We start from the raw sequence: 17,974 nt of genomic DNA, 5'->3' as shown, positions 1-17,974 counted from the left end.
ACTATTGTAGTGATAGTTATTGACTTATTCAGGGCTAGTTTTCCTTGAACCCAAACGGACAAACCAGATCATCTCGAAATTTCTGTCACTTTTACTGCTGCCCCATGGTGACTTGTGAAATTTGATTGACAATTTTGGTTGGCTCTTCCCATCCAGAGCTGTCCCTAAACACGGCGAGCTTCGCCAAGAGCACAGCCATGCTGGGCAGTGCAGAGGACAACACGGCTCTGTCCAGAGCTCTCTCTCAGCTGGCAGAGGTGGAGGATAAGATGGAGCAGTTGCACCAGGACCAGGCTGCAAATGACACGTTCCGCTTCGCAGAACTCATCGCGGATTTCATCCGCCTGCTTGGAGCCGTGAGGGTACTGAGGACATTTTTGACATCAAACTAGTTGAAGCTTATTTATTTCCAAATAGTTTAATAAAAAAACAAACATCCACAATGATAAAGTGGTGTGCTTTAAGTATTCAAAGATATTAAGTGATTAAGACCAAGTGAGATATGTAGAGTTATGCTGAATCCTGGTGTGGAAAATTGTACTTTGTTTAGATGAAGTGACTCTAAAATGATTTAAGTGAAGAACTGAAGCACACAAGCGTGGAGCAGCTGATTGATTCACACAATACTGTACAAAGGCACAGGATGAGAGCGTCTCTCATGTTGGCCATGCAGCCTTTTCAGTCATCCCTTCCCTCAAGATTAATTCGAAAGATGAATAATTAACCTCAACCCATTCAACATAAGACGTCAAATAAAGACGACATTTATTTCAAAAGTTGCTCTGAAAAGGAGTCTGAAATGGCTACAGAGTAAATGGCCAAATGTAAACATGAAGTGATCCAGTGTGTGTGTGTCTACGACCTGCAGGGGTCGTTTGATCACCGGATGAAGTCGTGGCAGCGTTGGCAGGATGCTCAGGCCATGCTGCAGAAGAAGAGGGAGACGGAGGCCAAACTGCTGTGGGCCAACAAGCCCGACAAACTGCAGCTGGCCAAAGAGGAGATCGCCGAGGTAGGACACAGTCCAAGATCAACAAGCTGCTAAAAGCTCTAATAATAATGTAGTCTAGTCAAGATCAGGGAACAACGTTTGAGTAATAAAGGAGCCACTTTGAAGGGCCTCACTCATTCCTGTAGTCACAGTTATTATACGAAAATACAGTGAGTAAAGTACTCTGTGGCTACGAAAGATTTCCCATCAGTGTAGGTGAAAAAAGTAAGCAGAGGGAGCTGTGGCGCCTTGAGCGTGGTGGCTGTATGAAACCTTGAAATGTATTGAAAGGTAAACACGCAGTCAATGACCAAAATACAAATTGGTAACTTACAAAAACACCCTGTTGGCCAAAGGTCAAGGTCATGCAGACCTCACATTTGTTTATAACTCAAAATTTGTGACAAATTTAACCACAAATGCCCTAATTGGATAAAATGATATCAAAGTCCTAAAAAGTCTGGCAAGTTTGTATACACAGTGGTATACTGGCCATCTGGCTTACCCAGAGCCCCCCCCCCCCCCCCCCCCCCCCCCCTTGTGTCAGACCATGTGTCAGTGTTTACAACTTTGACGAGAGGATGAAGCAGAACTTTCCTTGTGGTCACTAAAAGAGGAAATGGACCTTGCATCTCTTGGTCTGTCTGCATTTTGTTTGCCACACACTTCCAGAGCTGTGTTCTCTGACAGAAGTCAGGGTGAAATACAACAATGTAGTGCGTCTGGCGAACAAGCAACGGTGGCATAAATTGGGACTTTAAACTCTTCTTCTCTCCCTGAAAACAGTGGGAGGCCAAAGTGACACAGTACGAGAGAGACTTTGACAGAGTTTCCGCCACTGTACGCAAGGAAGTCGTTCGCTTTGAGGTACTGGTGTTTATCCTTTTTTTTTAATGCTCTGGATGACGCTGGGCGGCTGAAAGTGTTTGTCGTAACTGAGCAACACCTTTGTTTTTTTTGTTTTTTGTAACATCTTGCAGAAAGAAAAAGCCAAGAATTTCAAAAGACAGATAATCAAATACATGGAGTGTCTGCTTCAGTCTCAACAACAGGTGAGTGCTTCTGAAGACAATGGATTGCTTAGAACGGTTATTGTCATTATTAGATCATCTGTCTGTACGTTATTTTAAAAAACATTTAATAAAAATGGCACACGTCAAATATGGCGAATAAAGCTCCTCAAGTTCCAACATCCTAAAGGTTTATATATTTAAATGGCTTGTTTGGTCCGACCAGCAGTTTAAAACAGAAAAACAGCTAATATTAATGTGAGAAAATGGATCTAATGGATGTTTGGTATTCTTGCTTCATATCCGACTTTAAAATGGCTAAAAACCATTTCCCCTGCCGTTGAATTGGTAACCCTTTTTTTTAAATTTTATTTTACATATAATGCCAAGCAGAAGTCACTTAAGGTCACTTTCCTTATACACCTTATTTCTCATTCCTATATTAAAGATTGTGGATGAAACCTAATGTGATTTGTGAAACCTAACCCTAACGAGCCCTAACCCTAATCCCCCCCCAAAACCAGTAAACCTAGGGGAAAGACTGAAAACATTGTACATCCTAAATATTTACCACCTCTTGCTAGTCATTTACGAATGAACCTGACTGACTCTCTTTTTTTTCCTTTCTCTCTCAAGCTGATAAAGTATTGGGAGGCTTTCTTACCGGAAGCAAAAGCAATCGCCTAATCCTCGAGCACCGGCCTTTTGGACGACGGGACGGGACGGGCTGCCTTCTTCTTATACACTTTACCTCTTCTGCCTTTAAAACCAAGGAAAAATGAGTGCATTGTAAAGGGAGATACAATCGAGCTGTTTTTTTTTAATCACCTTTAACACATTAGCTCTGTATTCTATTGTATTAATAATTGTATATTTTTCATTTAACCTTTCACAAATATTTTCTTAGTAGATAAAAAGAGTAGTTTGCATATACAAAGATATGGAGATACGAGGGGAGGGGGAAGTGTAGATGAACGATTCCAGTGATTTCCACAAGAAGGGAAATGAACCGAGCCCGTCGCTCTCAGGATTTTTCTCCGTCGTGTGATCGGGAGCTCCCTCGCGTCAGCAGCGGTTCATCGTTTACAGCGCGGCTGCTCTCGCATCACACATCTCTGGGGACCCAGTTGACGAAAGTGGCCAAGAAACTCAAATGATTTAAAGGGATAAAATAACAGATTAAAATATATATATATATATATATATATATATATGAGCACTTCCACCAGGTGGATAAAGTACTTTTCTTTTCTTTCAGATTTAAGATAGCGTTTATGCGGATGTGAAGGGTAAAGAGGCATTAGATTATCAAACTCTACAGCTGTGGTCGAGGGGTCGCATCGTACTGTAAGTGAAGCTTGCAGGTGTAATGTTTTAGATTTGATTTAAATCATTGTACAAAAAAATGTTCTCTTCAAACTACACATGACTGTGCCTTTTTAAGTCTACATGGTGTTTCGTCTCCAGACGCCACAATTAAATCCGGTTCGGGAGAAAGTTGTAGTTATTTCCCCTCAGCTAAAATGACACGCGCGACAACGCTGGGGTTTTCACATTTAACTGCGTTTACTACGAATAATGTTTTTTCTTCTTCTTCCTCTTCATTCTTGCTTGTAGTTCTTTTTCTTTCTTCTTTCTACCCTCTCGTCGGCCTGTGGATTCACTACCTGCAAATCAACCCGCAGAGACTTGAAGCAGCCGATCCTCACAGTGAACGTCACGACGTCTGAGGCAAAGCTGCATCATCGCTGTGCGGTAATACTGTACACAGGCATTACCAAGCAATGATGACTGTCTTTGTGCAAAAATAAATACATGCAGACATGCTCTCATTGTATGGATAAGCCATTTCAAGTCTGACTAATTACAGCAGTGTGCCATAATGAAATGTATAGAATTAAATGTCTGGGAGGTCGGAGGGCATGTCCTAGACCACCGGGGCTACAACTAATTTTCATTTTGAATTACTTTTTGTTGATTATATTTTGAATTGTTTTACTTTATAAATATAAAGATCATAAAACAAATGCACAAGTATCCCAGAGCCCAAGGTGCCATGGTTTCATCAGCATCAGTCCACAACCCAAAGATATTTAAAGGTGTCCTGTGGAGTTTTTGACAAGTAGCAGGATTATGGAGCAGTTACTGAAGTTTGTGTGTTTATTAGTGTCTTAACACAAGTTACATGACGCACAGTCCTGTCAGCGATGTGCCAACAAAGGCCAGGGTGTAGACTTAGCTAGCCACCACAGATCTAAGCGGTTTAGTTTTTCTTGCAAAAACTAAAAAGGTTCTCGAGGAAACATGGTGTGTTTTGGTGAGGAACGGTGAATGTATACAAAAAAAAAAAAATCCACAAGATACCTTTTAATTTTACAGGGATGTAAAACAAAAACAAAATAAGAATCAAATCTGCACTTTTGAGTAGTGTCACCGGCAAACATTTGGTATTTTGGCTTGAATTATTATAACTTTTTTCTTTGAATGACTGAAACAGTACAGTGTGGGACTTGTGTTAAATTGGCAACAGTCACTGGAGCTGTCCTTTTTAAAAAGCCAGTCTGAAGACACCGTGAGATTAACGTTACGTACTAAACAAACTGGTCAAAGAGCATTAGGTTCACTATGACATCAGTTTGACAACTTGTTTTGACATCATACCGTAACTAACCCCGCAACGCAGCTGAATGTGGGGGGGCTGCCATCCTATGATTACAGCTTTAATTTCACATCTGCGCACCGCACACTGACACTCTGGCGCAACCGTTTGATCATCTGTTGTCACTAAACTTGCAGACATTTCTTTGCATCGTCATTTTCTTTTGTTTTCGTTTGACAGTAAGATACATGCTTGTTTATAACTGTTGCTAGATTAGGATGGCACGTCATTGACAATTGTGTCCTTGTACTCTTTTTGTCATCACTTGTCCAATGTGCAGAGCGATGTCAGAAACGTGCACTGTCAGAAAAAAAAAAATCTTTTAAAACAAAATCAATAAAAGTTGCACTATTTACACTTGGGAGATTTCAGTAAGAACTTCAGACTTTGGTGTCTTATTTTCTCCACGTCTATCACATTAGGTACTTAAGTAATCTAGAGCCGCTGACACTAACTTTTGAATGGGGGTGACAAAATCCAACAACCAATCGATGTAGATTGTGTTTCTATTTGTCTCTATTTGCCTTCCACATGTGGCAATAGATTATAATTACACGTAACTGGTCTGATAGTGGCTGAACCTCGTCCCCTTGACAATCTGAATCTGCAGCTACTTGATGTGAATGAATCCAAACCAGTACCTGGCAAAAACAAACCATTATATAATGACATGTACATGAATTGTTTGTGTATAAATACCAGATCTGAAAACCTAATACAGACACACAGACAGTCTAAAACAGGACTACACACTGCTCTTACTGTTAAGTAGTTACTGCTGGTCACTGAGAGGTTAATAAAGGTCATGAATAAGCCTCAACAAATGTAAAATTGCAATCCAAGTAGTAACTATATAAGCAAAAGAGTATCTGACCTTGTTGTTGGCCGATGACCAACAATAAAGTGCAAGAGGGCTAATTTCATTTCAGATTGTCCACCAGAGAGCATTGATCAGGATTAAAATGTAGAGTCGTCCTCAGCTCATATCTCGGTTCAAAACTAAATTCAAGTGGGTAAAGGAAAGGGATATTGGCTAAAAGCAGCTCATATTCCAACTGATTATACCTGGTTCACTCATCTTTGACTTGATGAACTGACCAAAACGCTTCACATTGAACCTGCGTGGATTCACTGATGTGTAGTTGGTGCAAGTTGCAGAAACACTGGATCCTACATCTTGTAACAACTCAACTCAAAACACCCACATCTTACAGAGTCCCTGCTTAACAACCCGCCATGATGTTGCGTGTTGTGTTCATGACTTGATGAAGCTCCACCAGAGTAAGTATTTTATAATACTTACTTTCACAGACCGAGTAGCAATGCCCACGATCGGTAAACCTTGATGTGTAAGATCAGTGAAGTACTAGCTTTGCTTTAAAATTTATTTAAAAACTATTCACAATGGGATTTGACGTCAGCATGTGCAGAGAGAGACACTTTGCCTCCTGTAACTGAGACAATGAGAAGCAGCAATGGACCAGCTAACTGCTACACAAGACAACGCCACACATACGCTCTCACGCTGAATACTCCGGTCCACAGCGTAGTTCCATTATGCCATCACACGTTTCTTCTGACTGACATGGGACAACCTGCTCAAACTAAGACCAACTTTACATAATGACCTATAATATATAAATATACATAAAACGCAGTGTAGAAACTAAAAAATCTTTACACTCGTGGTACCCAGACAACAGACGGCATCATCACATGTCGGCGCGCTACTTGCTTCACCTCGATTTTGGCAGTTAGGCAAAAGTTGCTCACTCTTAAATGATACAAAAAAACAAAAAAACAAGACATTGTTTTTTGCAAGTTTCAGGCAGTCGACGGTTCAATGTGTTACAGAGATAATGTAAGAGTTAATGAAGTGCTTCTCACGAACACAGCCAGCACATGGTCACGCTCTCTAAAAGCCTCGAGGAGGCTGGTGAGCCGACGTCTCTCCATCTCCACACCGACAGACACAGTTGTCTTCTGACCCGACTGACGCTGCCTCAAGTGACTGAGATTCATCCGACTACAAAGACAAACGGCTTATTTCCCCTCACATGCCACAGTTTTCGCCAAAGACCTGTAAACAAACGTTAATATGTGAAAATCATCTGCTGGTTTCGACCAGGCCTACAAACGTTACATCAAAAATGAAGAGTGTCAGTATCGACATTGTCAGCATCACGATAACCTTTCAGCCTTTCACCTCAGCACCAGTTAACGATATAACATTTTTTACAATGTTGCACTTTGTTGAAACTGTGTTCTAAACATGTACTCTTTGCTCTAAATAAACAATGAATCAAACCTTTAGAAGCCCAGGACCCCGTGTGCACCGGTGTGAACAGATCATTTATACAGAAAAGCTTTTATCATTTACCTTTAATGCGACGCAGACGACTGTCGGTTGTAGCAGGAGCCGCGTCGATTGCAGGGAGCTTAGTGACACAAGTAAGAGCAAGAAGAAGAGTTTCTCTTGTTTACACATGATAATAATTGAGTATTAGGAAGCAACTGTACTTTTTTGCAAAAAGGTTTGCTTAACGTAATATTGACAGAACTTAAATTTACTAGGATTGTTTGGCCCAGATTATAAATATGGACAGCTGACATCAGTTTGCCCTTTTCCGGCTGTATTACATTCTAAAAACGTAACCATGCCATAGTACCTAGCACCATCTCAGCCTCTCCAGGCAGGATTGGTTTTGTTTTTGAATGAATGACGAAAGAAGCAGACAGGATTCATTTCTTCTTGGCTCTAATGTCGAAAGAAATGTCCCCTCGGTACTCTGCAGTCTCCAACAACTAAAGAAAAAATGTTCAAAGATCGTCGAGGGTACAATCTCTTTATTGAGTGCAAGTCAGCACTTCTTCCTGCGCTCGGTTTGACGGCCATGTGCGGAGAAACAAGGCTGTCGTCAAGCGTAGTGATGGAGAGGCAGCTGAAACGGTCATCTACCGACTGCGATGGTTTGGAGACGAGTCCGGTTCAAACAGACGGACCCACCCAGTCTCAATGTCTCTCCGACGAGCCGGATTCCATCAATGCTGAAGACCGGCTGGTGAAATAATGAGGACTTCAGTTCGTGAGCCTGGTGCACGCCCGGCGGGCAAGAGGCCGGGCCGCGGCTTCAGAGTAAAGTCCGAGCAACGTATCGAAGGAGCCCCCCGTGCTGGAAAAAGATGACGTCCGTCTCAGTGTCGAACAGCGCGGTGACGAGGAAGGACTTCCCTTGGCTTGTCTGCAAGAAAACACAAATAAACCCTTTACCGTGGTGCAGTCGGGACCCCGTTGCTTTACAGTGTTTTCCCATTATCCATCCATCCAGATTATGAACGGCAAGTTACACACAAGATAAAACTATGACGTTTTGCAACAGTTGTGCCTCGACCATTGTCCGGGACGCCGAGCTGCTTACCTTGACAGTGAGCTGCTGCCTCGGACTCAGGCTCTCGGGCAGGGTGACGGTGAACCTCTCCTTCCCGCTGAGCTCCAACGAGTCGGCGTTCTGGCCAGGCAGGAACTGGAGCGGCATGATGCCCATCCCAACCAGCTGGTTCTTGTGCAACGTCTCGAAGCTCTCGGCGATGACCGCACGGACCCCCTGTCGTCCGCAGAGAAGCAGATGAGTTGCTGACGCAAGCGAGGGTTTGGAAAGACTGAAAGCTCCCTGAATATGTTCAAGATAATCTGCTGCTTTTTCTATATCTTATTCTGTCAAGTTCTTGAAAATGGAATAAAATATAAATAACTGAACTTACTGAGTGGAGGTACATTAACTAACAGGTGACAGGGAGTAAAACAACAGCTGTAACTGGCTGTTCATTGCACTGTCTGGTCAGTGCACTGTGTTTTTTGTGGTTTACCATCAGGTATGGTCCTTTGGCGACCCAGTCCCGGGAGTTTCCAGAGCCGTAGTCTTTGCCGGCCAGGATGATGAGGGGAACGCCGTCTCTCTGGTAGCGGTCAGCTGCCTCGAACACATCCAGCTGATCAGGCGGACAGGAAGACGACAAGTTATCAGCAACGGGTCTGACTTTGCCAATACAACAAGCTGGCTAGTCCGGGCCGAACCTGAAGCTGGCGACAGTGCAAGATAAACACGGTGCAACAGCTCAAAGGTCAAAGTTCGACCGCTGTGACAGCCAGCTTTGTGCAGGAACGGCGCTCGTACTGGCCAAGCAAGAAGAACTGAGACACACTGTATTTATCCCGAACAAATGCATGTGCAGGTTCTGCGACGCGTCTACCTACCGTCTGGCCCGAGGGAATGTGCAAAGTCTTGGGGCCTGACTTGCCAATGAATCGATTTTGCAGCTTGATGCTGGCAAATGTGCCTCTGGTCATCACTGCATCGTTTCCTCGCCGCGCACCGTAGGAGTTGAACTCCCGCGGCGTCAGACTGAGGGGAAATATTCAAAGTGAAATGTAAATACATGTGAACCATGAGATGAAAAAACAGCAAACAGTGTGACATTGAGATCACCAGGATGAAAATTGGAAATACAAATATATGTTGATTGATTGATTAAGTTGGCGTGAACTGGAACTGTCAGCTTTGTTTGTGTTCGTTATATCTGTTCTGTTTTGTTTTTTTCGATTTCTATTTTCCAATGTGAGTTGGTCATAATTTTGTCCTGATTTAGTTGTTTGGTATTTGTCATGAAATGATATGAAAAAAAATAATGTTTTTATGACAAACATAACAACCATTTAATTAAGTTTTAATAGCAAAACCTCAGTACTAAGGACAGGATGCAGGATATACATAATGCTAGAGCTGCAACAGTTAATCGATTAATCGATTAGTAATCGATTACTAAAGCATGTGAATATTTTCCGGTTTCTTTGCTCCTCTATGACAGTAAACTGAATATCTTTGGTGTGTGGACAAAACAAAACATCATGTTGGAGTTTTGGGAAACAATATCAACATGTTTCACCATTTTATGATTTTTTATGGAACAAAACTAATCTATGAATCGATTATGAAAAAGAATCGTTAGTTACAGCCATACATAATGCAGACGCAAATAATGCATGTCCTCTGGCCAATCAGAGGCAAGTTTTTTCTAACCCATCTGTACGTCCCAAATCTTATCATGACTCTCCCCACCTGACAAATCAGAACTGTTGTAACATGTGCAGATTGAAACAAAACACAGTGGTTGTAAATCTAAACTTTTAGGACAACTTGTCAGCAAAGAAAATCTGATTATTGATTATTCATCATTGAGCTGCACTAGCCGTGTTGGTAGATCTGGTCGTTCCTCGTGTCAGACAGGGAAACTGACCGTTTGCTCAGCAGGTACTTGGCAGCCGCGCTGACCCTGGCGATGCTGCCCGCCGGTGAGATGTGATCTGTGGTCACTTTGTCCCCCAGGAACAGTAAGGCATGAGCGCCCTCTATCGAGTGAGGCGCGGGAACCTCTTTATTCTGAGAGGAAAGACAAGCAGACGAGGAGCTTACTGACTGAACTACTGTTGTAACGGTAACAAAAAGCAACGTTACTTCAACAAAGGAAACGAGATCAACCTCCCGTGGCTCACGGACACTTACCAACTTGCTGAAAAAACACGGTGAGCGGATGTATGTGGACTTGTGATCCCAGGGGAAAAGTGCAGAATCCGGACATTCGATGTTGTTCCAAAATGTGTTCCCTTTCTGGAAAATAGCACAAAAACACTGGTGAATGTTAATTCACTTGACTGTGACATCAGTTAAAGAGCAGAGTGACTCCTCACCTCCAGCCTCTCCCTGAGATCCTTGAAAATGGAGGAGATGACTGTGTCCTCCTCGGTCTGCTGGATCTCCTCCCTGGACGGCCAGATATCACGGAGATACACCTCCTTCCCGTTCGATGTGAGCCCTGCATCAGCAACAGGAAGTCCGATGATGTTAGCACCAAAAAAAAGAATCACTATGAAATAGCTTTCTTTTCTTTCTTCGTTGTGTCTAACCTGCTTCATATTTGAGTTACAGTAAATATTGTGGTCTACAGCCACTTTCACATCCCCCTTGATTGGTCTTGACATTCTGACTAACACAATAACAGGTGTGAACTGTTCCTTGGACCAGTTGAGACAGCATTAAATAGCAGAAGAAAATGAAGTGGAAGAGAACCAAAAACCAGTCCTTGCCTCCGACCATATAATGTTTGAATGTTGAGGAAGTATATTTGGCACATTCAAACTAGTGTCAGGTACTGAACCTGAAGGCAACGAAATAAACTAAATGAACCGGTTCATTTATTCTCTCTTTTCAAACTGAAAGACAACAACCCGCTAAAATGACGACACGCCAATGTCAGACGTTTACCAGTCTAGAACATAGATATATATAGGAATCAAGTATCGGTAGACGCAGCTAATGTACGTGGTGACAACAGCACGTATGTTTGTCGTGCAAAATTCTTTTGTTAAACCAATGCAAATTGCAATGTGAAACCAAGAGACATGAACTTTGGTTCAGATTTTCAGGCGTGAAAACGTCACGCAGGAGTTGCAAACAAAGACTAATAAGTTACTGTATCAATCAGAACACTTTTCATCCTTTCACTTATGTTTATTCTGCTGTAAGACATATATAATTAACTAGGAAACTGATCATGAGCTCAGTAGTTCAGACCTCAAACTACCCGCATAAACAAACCTGCACTGTTCTTTTCCTGGCCTGTTCTTTGGCTGACACAAGTCTGTACAAGACACTCAGTCATTACACGCTCACTCACTGTAATCAGCCAAATTCCTCATATCCCCAAGTGAACCTCAGGCTTTAGAGCAGCAGCAGCTTTAAGGCAGCTCCTGACGTGTGTCGTCTTTACCTAAAGGCTCTTTCTCAAAGTCGATTCCCACAGTGCCTGCGATGGCGTAGGCCACCACCAGGGGAGGGGAGGCCAAATAGTTGGCCCGCACGCAGTCACACAGGCGGCCTTCAAAGTGCCTGTTGCCAGATAACACCCCGCACGCCACCAGGTCCCCCTAAAAACAAAGCACATTGTCAGGATTCGACTTCTTGTCAATTATAAATAATTTTTATGTTGATATCTAAATACAAAGCAGGATCAAGGGATTATGAAAACCGTACCTGTTTGATTGCATCTACGACAGCTTCTGGTAATGGTGCTGTGTTTCCCACACAGGTGGCACAACCGTAACCGATCACCTCAAACCTGTCACGTAAAAACACAACATTGAGTGAAGGAGGTCAGTCCCCCTGTGTGTCTGTCTGTGACAACATTTTCCCACACTAAACCATAATTATGACTCCTGATAGTTTACATGTGCTAACATGTTAATACCCAAGCTGAGCGTGTGTGAGCGTGTGTGAGCGTGCGCGTGTGTGTGTGTGTGTGTGTGTGTGTGTGTGTTGTCACGATGAACACACTCTTACCCCAGTTGGCTTAAGTAAGGCAGGACTCCGCTGGTACTGAGGTAGTGCGTGACCATGCCACTTCCAGGGGCCAGGCTGGTCCGGATGTAAGGCTTGACAACAAGCCCCGCCTCCACTGCCTTTTTGGCCAGTAGACCTAAAGAAGACGAGACGAAGAATCAAACACACCGCTCTGTTATGCAAACTTGCATGTAGTACCTAGAAACATACAGAAGTTGTGAGCACCAAAAATGTCATTCTTACATTCAGTTCAGTTAGGATCTAACGATCAACTCACACTGTGACTGATATACAGATTACAGGAGGGAAAGTTTTCAGAGAGAACCAGACCATAGCCTCATTTTTTGGACTCAAGTCCTTCACCTGCAGTCAGCATGACAGACGGGTTGCAGTTGTTGGTGCAGCTGATGACGGCAGCGATGACCACCGAGCCGTGGGCCAGCTGGTACTCTTGACCACAGTGCAGGAAAGGGACGCGGGTCTCCTGCTTCTCCTTGGCGATGTGGAAGCCTTTGAAACACACCTTCTCATCAAGACAACTCTGAAAGTCTTGTTTCATGCTGCTGACTGTCACTCTATCCTGAGGCCTTTTGGGTCCGCTCACATAGGGCACCATGGAGCTCAGGTTGATTTCAATCACCTGCGCAAAGAAACAAGACTTTTTAATTCACTTTGTAACACAATTCAGACCCTCTGCTTCTGCAAATGTGGCCACGGTGAAGCATTTCCAATCATCTTTATTATGATAAGTGGGATTATAAATCCGTCAAAGGGAAAATACATACATTTCCTCAGACATAATATTTCATCCGTTGTCAGGCAGTTCAGCTCAGATTCAGGTGTATGAACTTACCTCAGAATACTGGGGGTCTTCTGAGGGGTCTTCGAAGCTTCGGAAAAGTTTCACAGCCTTCATGTAATCTTCCATCAATTCAAGTTTTTCCTGCGTAAAGTCTGAAAAGAAACATATAGCAGGTTGCTTCCTGAATCCAGTGATAATCTGTTGGTGGTATCATCTAAAAAACTGGTAAATTAAGGCAAAACCTTTGATCTATTTCACTAAGATCTAACCTAAAAAGAACTCTGTGGAGGAAGTGTGAGTTTCTGTTATGTAACTCACTTGTCTTTTTAAAGTGCTGGAGTGTGACTTGGTCGACGGGGAAGAAGCTGACGGTAGCACTGTACTCTGGGCACATGTTAGCGATGGTGGTTCGGTCAGGGGCTGACAGCTGGGAGACACCGGGTCCAAAGAACTCCACGAACTTTCCAGCGATCCCAGCTTGCCGCAAGTGCTGGAAAATCAAAGCATAAAGAACATTACACACCACAGACATCATGTGTGTACATTTTAGAGGTAGGTGTAGTTTTGCAGGTTCATTTACGGGGCGGCAGAGCACCATTACCTTTGTGATGCCGAGGACGACGTCTATGGAGGTGGTGAGGGGGTTGATGGAGCCCACCAGTTTACAGCCCACCACCTGAGGAAGAGTCAAAGATACCGGCTGGCCCAGCATCACGGCCTCCGACTCAATTCCCCCAACACCTGCAGGAGGAAAACAGAAATATATTCAAATTGTAGAGTGAATAAACAGACAACTAACAGCTTAGCATAACAGCTCCTTCACATTCATTTAGATAGTAAATTCCCCCTTAGGATGAGTTCTGCTTTCCCTTTACCCGTTACTTTAATCCTCTTAATGTCAACTATCAAATACGGTTATAAATTATAATTTTTGAGTAGCTTGACTGGCCAACAACGACTGTAAAGAACTTAAAAGGTTTGAAAATGCTTTACCCCAGCCCAGGACGCCCAGGCCGTTGATCATGGTGGTGTGAGAGTCGGTTCCCACCACGCTGTCGGGGTAGATGAGACCATCCCTGACCTGGATCACTTTGGACAGATACTCCAGGTTCACCTGGTGGACGGCGCCAACGTCCGGAGGAACCACGTTCACATTCTTGAATGCTTTAGAGCACCACTATTTGGCAGGAAGACAAAAGGCAACATTAAGAAAACATTTCACTTTGTGCAGTTTGGTAAAATACAACAACAGACAAAGACATTTCTCTCCGTCTGACTGTCTAACATGACCATGTAGATACAGTTTTGCTTTTTGTGCTACCTTAAAAAATTGAAGCCTCTCTTTGTTTCTGATCAGTTCCATTTCCTGATTCTTCAGAGACGTGTCAGTGCTGCAGACAAAAGAAATCGACAGTTAACATGTTAAAGGGCGACAGTGTCAATCAGCAGGAAAATGTTGAGTGATGTGCCCTGTTTTGAAAGAGCTAAAACACAATTGTGACACTGATTTAGAAGTAAGAGTGTTTAGAAGTAAGAAATGGGTTAGGGGTTAACCCTAACTAAGACTAAATTTCCAATGCTGCCATCTAATTAAATCGTTTTCTCTGACTTAAAATGATCAAAGCTTTAATTAATGAGTTAAAGTCTAATTAATGACCAAACAAAATTAAACAAACATGGCTCTCCTAACATTTAACATGCCTTCACAGAGTAAAGTAAAACAGTTAAGGTCTATTTGGTCCTTTCACTGTCATTTACATTAATTCACTCTCGAAACAACGACAGTCCCTCAGTTCTCCACAACTTACTCAGACACAGGCTTCATGTGGAAAGGACAGAGGAGCGGCGTGTTCTCGATCTGCTGGACGGAGGCTGGAGGTCGACCATGGGAGGCTGGAGGGTCACTGCAGGCAGTTTTACCACATGTGCCCCGCTGGCCTCCGCACTGTGAGCCTCCTCTGGATAGAGGCCTGGAGGGGGCGGATCGAGAGGGACCCTGGCTCTGGTTTGGGCCGTCGCCTCCACCGGGGTTTGGAGCGTTCTGTATGGCACTGTGGACAGAAATTTAAAAAAGAAAGATTGATAAAGCAGATCAGTTTCCTTGCTGGGTTAAGGGTTAGTGAACTCACTAAATGTATAACGGGATCATACAAATGCAAACACACCATTTACTATAATCAATCTGTAATGAGTGGTCCACAATGAGGTCTGTGGGGCATTTAGGGTTGACCAGACTGGGGTCCCCGCCATGTTTGGCAACAGCATCCCTCATGGCTGCAAGGTCCACCATGGCAGGAATGCCCCTGTCAAAGGAAAGAAGACGAAAAAGAATTAAACCCACCTTCAGTACAAAGGAAAACTATGAAGATTTGAAAAATGTTTGATACATGTTCATGTACTCTCTTGATTCTTGCACTTTTGGGGTAATATGTTCATGGTTGAATACACTTACTGTAAGTCGCTTTTTTGCCTGATGCCTAATTTGCTTCTCGGATATGTTATATAGCATAGAGAACTGGTGTTAATTTAAACCCTGTAAAAACTCACGTGAAGTCCTGGAGCAGGACTCGTGCAGGAGAGAATGGCACCTCGGCTTTGTTCTGCTGCTGCTGCCAGTCCAAGAGGTTCTGAACGTCTTCTTCTTTTGTGTAGAAGCCATCACAGTTACGAATTGCCGCCTCCAGTAAGACACGGATGGACAGAGGCAGCTTGTCTGCGAAGAGGAAATAAAATACAGGTGGGGATGTTTGAGTTCCCTTCGCAAAGCAGCATGTAGTCAAATGTTATTGTTTATTAAAAGTTCCCGTTCCTTTGCACATGACTGTCAAATTGGGTGTGAACTCCTAAAGGTTATTTCATCAACAGGCATATTTACAAATGCTCTTTGAAACCTTTTACATGCCTACACGTGCTCAATACTGCTATTAAAAACACGGCATCTTGCAGATTGCAGTAAAATAAATTACTTAAAACTCACCATATCTTGGATCTTTTAACTTCTGTGGATTGAAGAACTTGATCCTGCCATCTTCCAGGCTGTCGATAAGATGTCTATATGGGTGCTCTGCAGAGACAAAAACAAACATATAGAAAATGAAACCTTTGTGTTACAGACACCAGGAAATTTCTAGATATAACCCGCCAGCAGGGATCTCCTTAAAACAAGGCAGATCAGGGATATCAGGACAGTGCAGACTCAAAGATGGTAGTTTATTGACCAAAGGCTGGATGTTAGATGATTCAGGTTGTAGCTGTTTCAGGTTGGTGAAGTTCTGGACTTCTTGACTTGATGTAAAAAAATGAATTACAAAAAAATATGCAAACAATGAGCCCTATGGACATTGTAATCGTTTGCGTCTTGGCTTTACTCACTGGTCTCTCAACAAGACACCATGCTGCTACTCTGGCTCTCGGGTTACTGGCTTTTGTGATTGTTATGAGGCAGAAACGGCGGAGAAAACACTGGACTAGGCTCAGAATAATGTCTTCAATATGAAGCGTGCTGTGCAGTTTTTGATTTCTCAAATCCTACATGTGAAAATACAAAAACGAGGATTGTCCTCGAGAACACTCCTGCAACCCTGTCAGTCGAGGTAAAGGCCCTCAGATTAACCTGGAAGAGAAATGTCACCGAGCAGGTTTTCACGGGGGCAGTTGTCCCCGTTGTGGAGCGAATAATGGATTATCTTATCGAATCAAATTTACACAAATGTGATAATGCAAACAACACACTGTCTTCCTCATCAGCGGTATTTCCTCTTAACCATGTCACTAGTGGTGGGGCACAGCAGGAAGAGCATGATCACAGAGGCAACTAAGCTGAATGCTGTACAAAGAACAAACAAACAAAATTAATATTAATATTGTACTATAGTTATCTACTGATAAGGACAGTGTGTGTGTGTGTGTGTGTGTGTGTGTGTGTGTGTGTGTATGTGTGTGTCCATTGCAGATAGAAGAGCAAGAAATTGGATTAAAAACACATGCTACATATGGCAGATTCACTGGTACACTTATAATTTAAAAAAATTCTGATGTAAAATTTTAAAAAGCTCATGAATTCTACAATGCCAAGTGCCACATTTTCAGTCCAATTCGGCCTCTTTTGGCTCGCAGGTCACTGCAATGTGTACTTACTTTTTACACAACATCCAAACCTCAACTTCCACTGCAGCCGTTCCATAAGACCCAGCTAGTGGGTTGGTTTTTTTGTTTTTTTTTTTAAATAACAAAATACACAAATAAAGAGCCGCTCCCTGATACAAAGCACACAGAATGGGAAACAGGATACAGTGCTACTTGAAACACCAAGCAACTGGGCCAGGGGCCGATCACCGGTGAGATGTGAGGAGGCGATGAGCCCGTTTCAAGTGACGGGTGTTCGATTCGCATCATGAGACAGGATTACAAGGGACTGACTCAACGCTACGCTGTCATGTGTGGACACAGACACGCCGCACAGCACAGTGGTGTCTCGTTAAGCCCTTCGCATCATGTGACGGAGACGGCGCTGTGCGTGGACACCTGCGTGCGTGCGTGCGTGCGCTCGTCCCTGCGTGAGACCCGGCGGTGAAGAGCGGCTAAGGCTCGAGATGCTAACGCTGCTCCTTATCGCGAAACACGCTCTCGCTACCGATCGTGCTCCGGGCTGAACGACGAGATGAGGCACAAACAACGTCATTTAACGCGCAGTGAGAGGGGAGCCTTGAGGGATCTTGCGTCATTTCACGGGCACGAGTGGAGACGCGTGTAGCGCGCGGAGCGGGGTTGAATTAGCAGCGCTCGGTTAGTGGTGGAGCGCTCGGCTAACGAAGCGCGCTAATGTTAGCATCTACCCCCTCGATCACTTTGATGCCAGAGCACCTCGCGTATCGTGAGCTAAAAGGAGCGCGACAGCCCCTCGACGGGAGGCGGGAGTCTTTCTTGTCGGGTGACTGTCTGATAAAGGTGACAGCTGTCACCGCGCGAGTTACGGTTAGCAGGAGACTCCTCTTTACCTTCGACCGGGGAAGTGAGCGCCATGATGACTTCTGAAATCAACACGACCCGTCCTCACCACTGCACAGCGACGCGCCGAGCCGGCCAATCAGAGAGCAGAGGTCTAAAGCCACGCCCACC

The 17,974-nt window shown here is 43.7% G+C and overlaps 2 protein-coding genes across 4 annotated transcripts in view; one reads left to right on the top strand and one right to left on the bottom strand.

Moving 5' to 3' along the window:
* Nucleotides 1-5,038, top strand: part of LOC118315509 (sorting nexin-1) — a 12,202-nt gene extending 7,164 nt beyond the window's left edge. For both annotated transcript variants that reach the window (XM_035642839.2, XM_035642840.2), the window contains exons 11-15: nt 157-362; nt 869-1,012; nt 1,778-1,858; nt 1,972-2,043; nt 2,638-5,038. In XM_035642839.2, the coding sequence (XP_035498732.1) occupies nt 157-362; nt 869-1,012; nt 1,778-1,858; nt 1,972-2,043; nt 2,638-2,688 (554 nt within the window). In that variant the 3' untranslated portion in view covers nt 2,689-5,038. The remainder of the gene's footprint in view (nt 1-156; nt 363-868; nt 1,013-1,777; nt 1,859-1,971; nt 2,044-2,637) is intronic.
* ireb2 (iron-responsive element binding protein 2) lies at nt 4,356-17,974 on the bottom strand. Of its 2 annotated transcripts, none has more exons than XM_035642838.2 (21): nt 17,854-17,974; nt 15,834-15,920; nt 15,404-15,569; nt 15,022-15,159; nt 14,665-14,907; nt 14,178-14,247; nt 13,850-14,033; nt 13,458-13,597; nt 13,175-13,346; nt 12,908-13,008; nt 12,418-12,694; nt 12,055-12,190; nt 11,749-11,833; nt 11,486-11,642; nt 10,407-10,531; nt 10,222-10,326; nt 9,956-10,098; nt 8,916-9,063; nt 8,528-8,650; nt 8,080-8,265; nt 4,356-7,902 (listed from the first exon to the last, which is right to left on the bottom strand). In XM_035642838.2, exons 1-21 carry the CDS (start codon nt 17,876-17,878, stop codon nt 7,792-7,794), a joined length of 2,922 nt encoding a protein of 973 aa, XP_035498731.2. In that variant the 5' UTR covers nt 17,879-17,974; the 3' UTR covers nt 4,356-7,791. The 2 variants fall into 2 exon arrangements, with proteins under 2 accessions (XP_035498731.2, XP_035498730.2); XM_035642837.2 differs by lacking the exon at nt 17,854-17,974 and adding an exon at nt 16,994-17,054.

This window comes from Scophthalmus maximus, chromosome 7, assembly GCF_022379125.1.
Source record: "Scophthalmus maximus strain ysfricsl-2021 chromosome 7, ASM2237912v1, whole genome shotgun sequence".
NCBI classification, from domain to species: domain Eukaryota; kingdom Metazoa; phylum Chordata; class Actinopteri; order Pleuronectiformes; family Scophthalmidae; genus Scophthalmus; species Scophthalmus maximus.
This window is presented reverse-complemented; position numbering and strand designations above follow the sequence as displayed.

Excerpts from the sequence above, each read along its gene's own strand:
- ireb2 (XM_035642837.2), bottom strand. The coding sequence starts at position 17,039 with ATGGAACGGCTGCAGTGGAAGTTGAGGTTTGGATGTTGTGTAAAAA. Across the intron at positions 14,908-15,021 it reads CAGATTGATTATAGTAAATG|TGCCATACAGAACGCTCCAA; the intron begins GTGTGTTTGCAT and ends TTCTGTCCACAG. Across the intron at positions 10,327-10,406 it reads ATCTCAGGGAGAGGCTGGAG|AAAGGGAACACATTTTGGAA; the intron begins GTGAGGAGTCAC and ends GCTATTTTCCAG.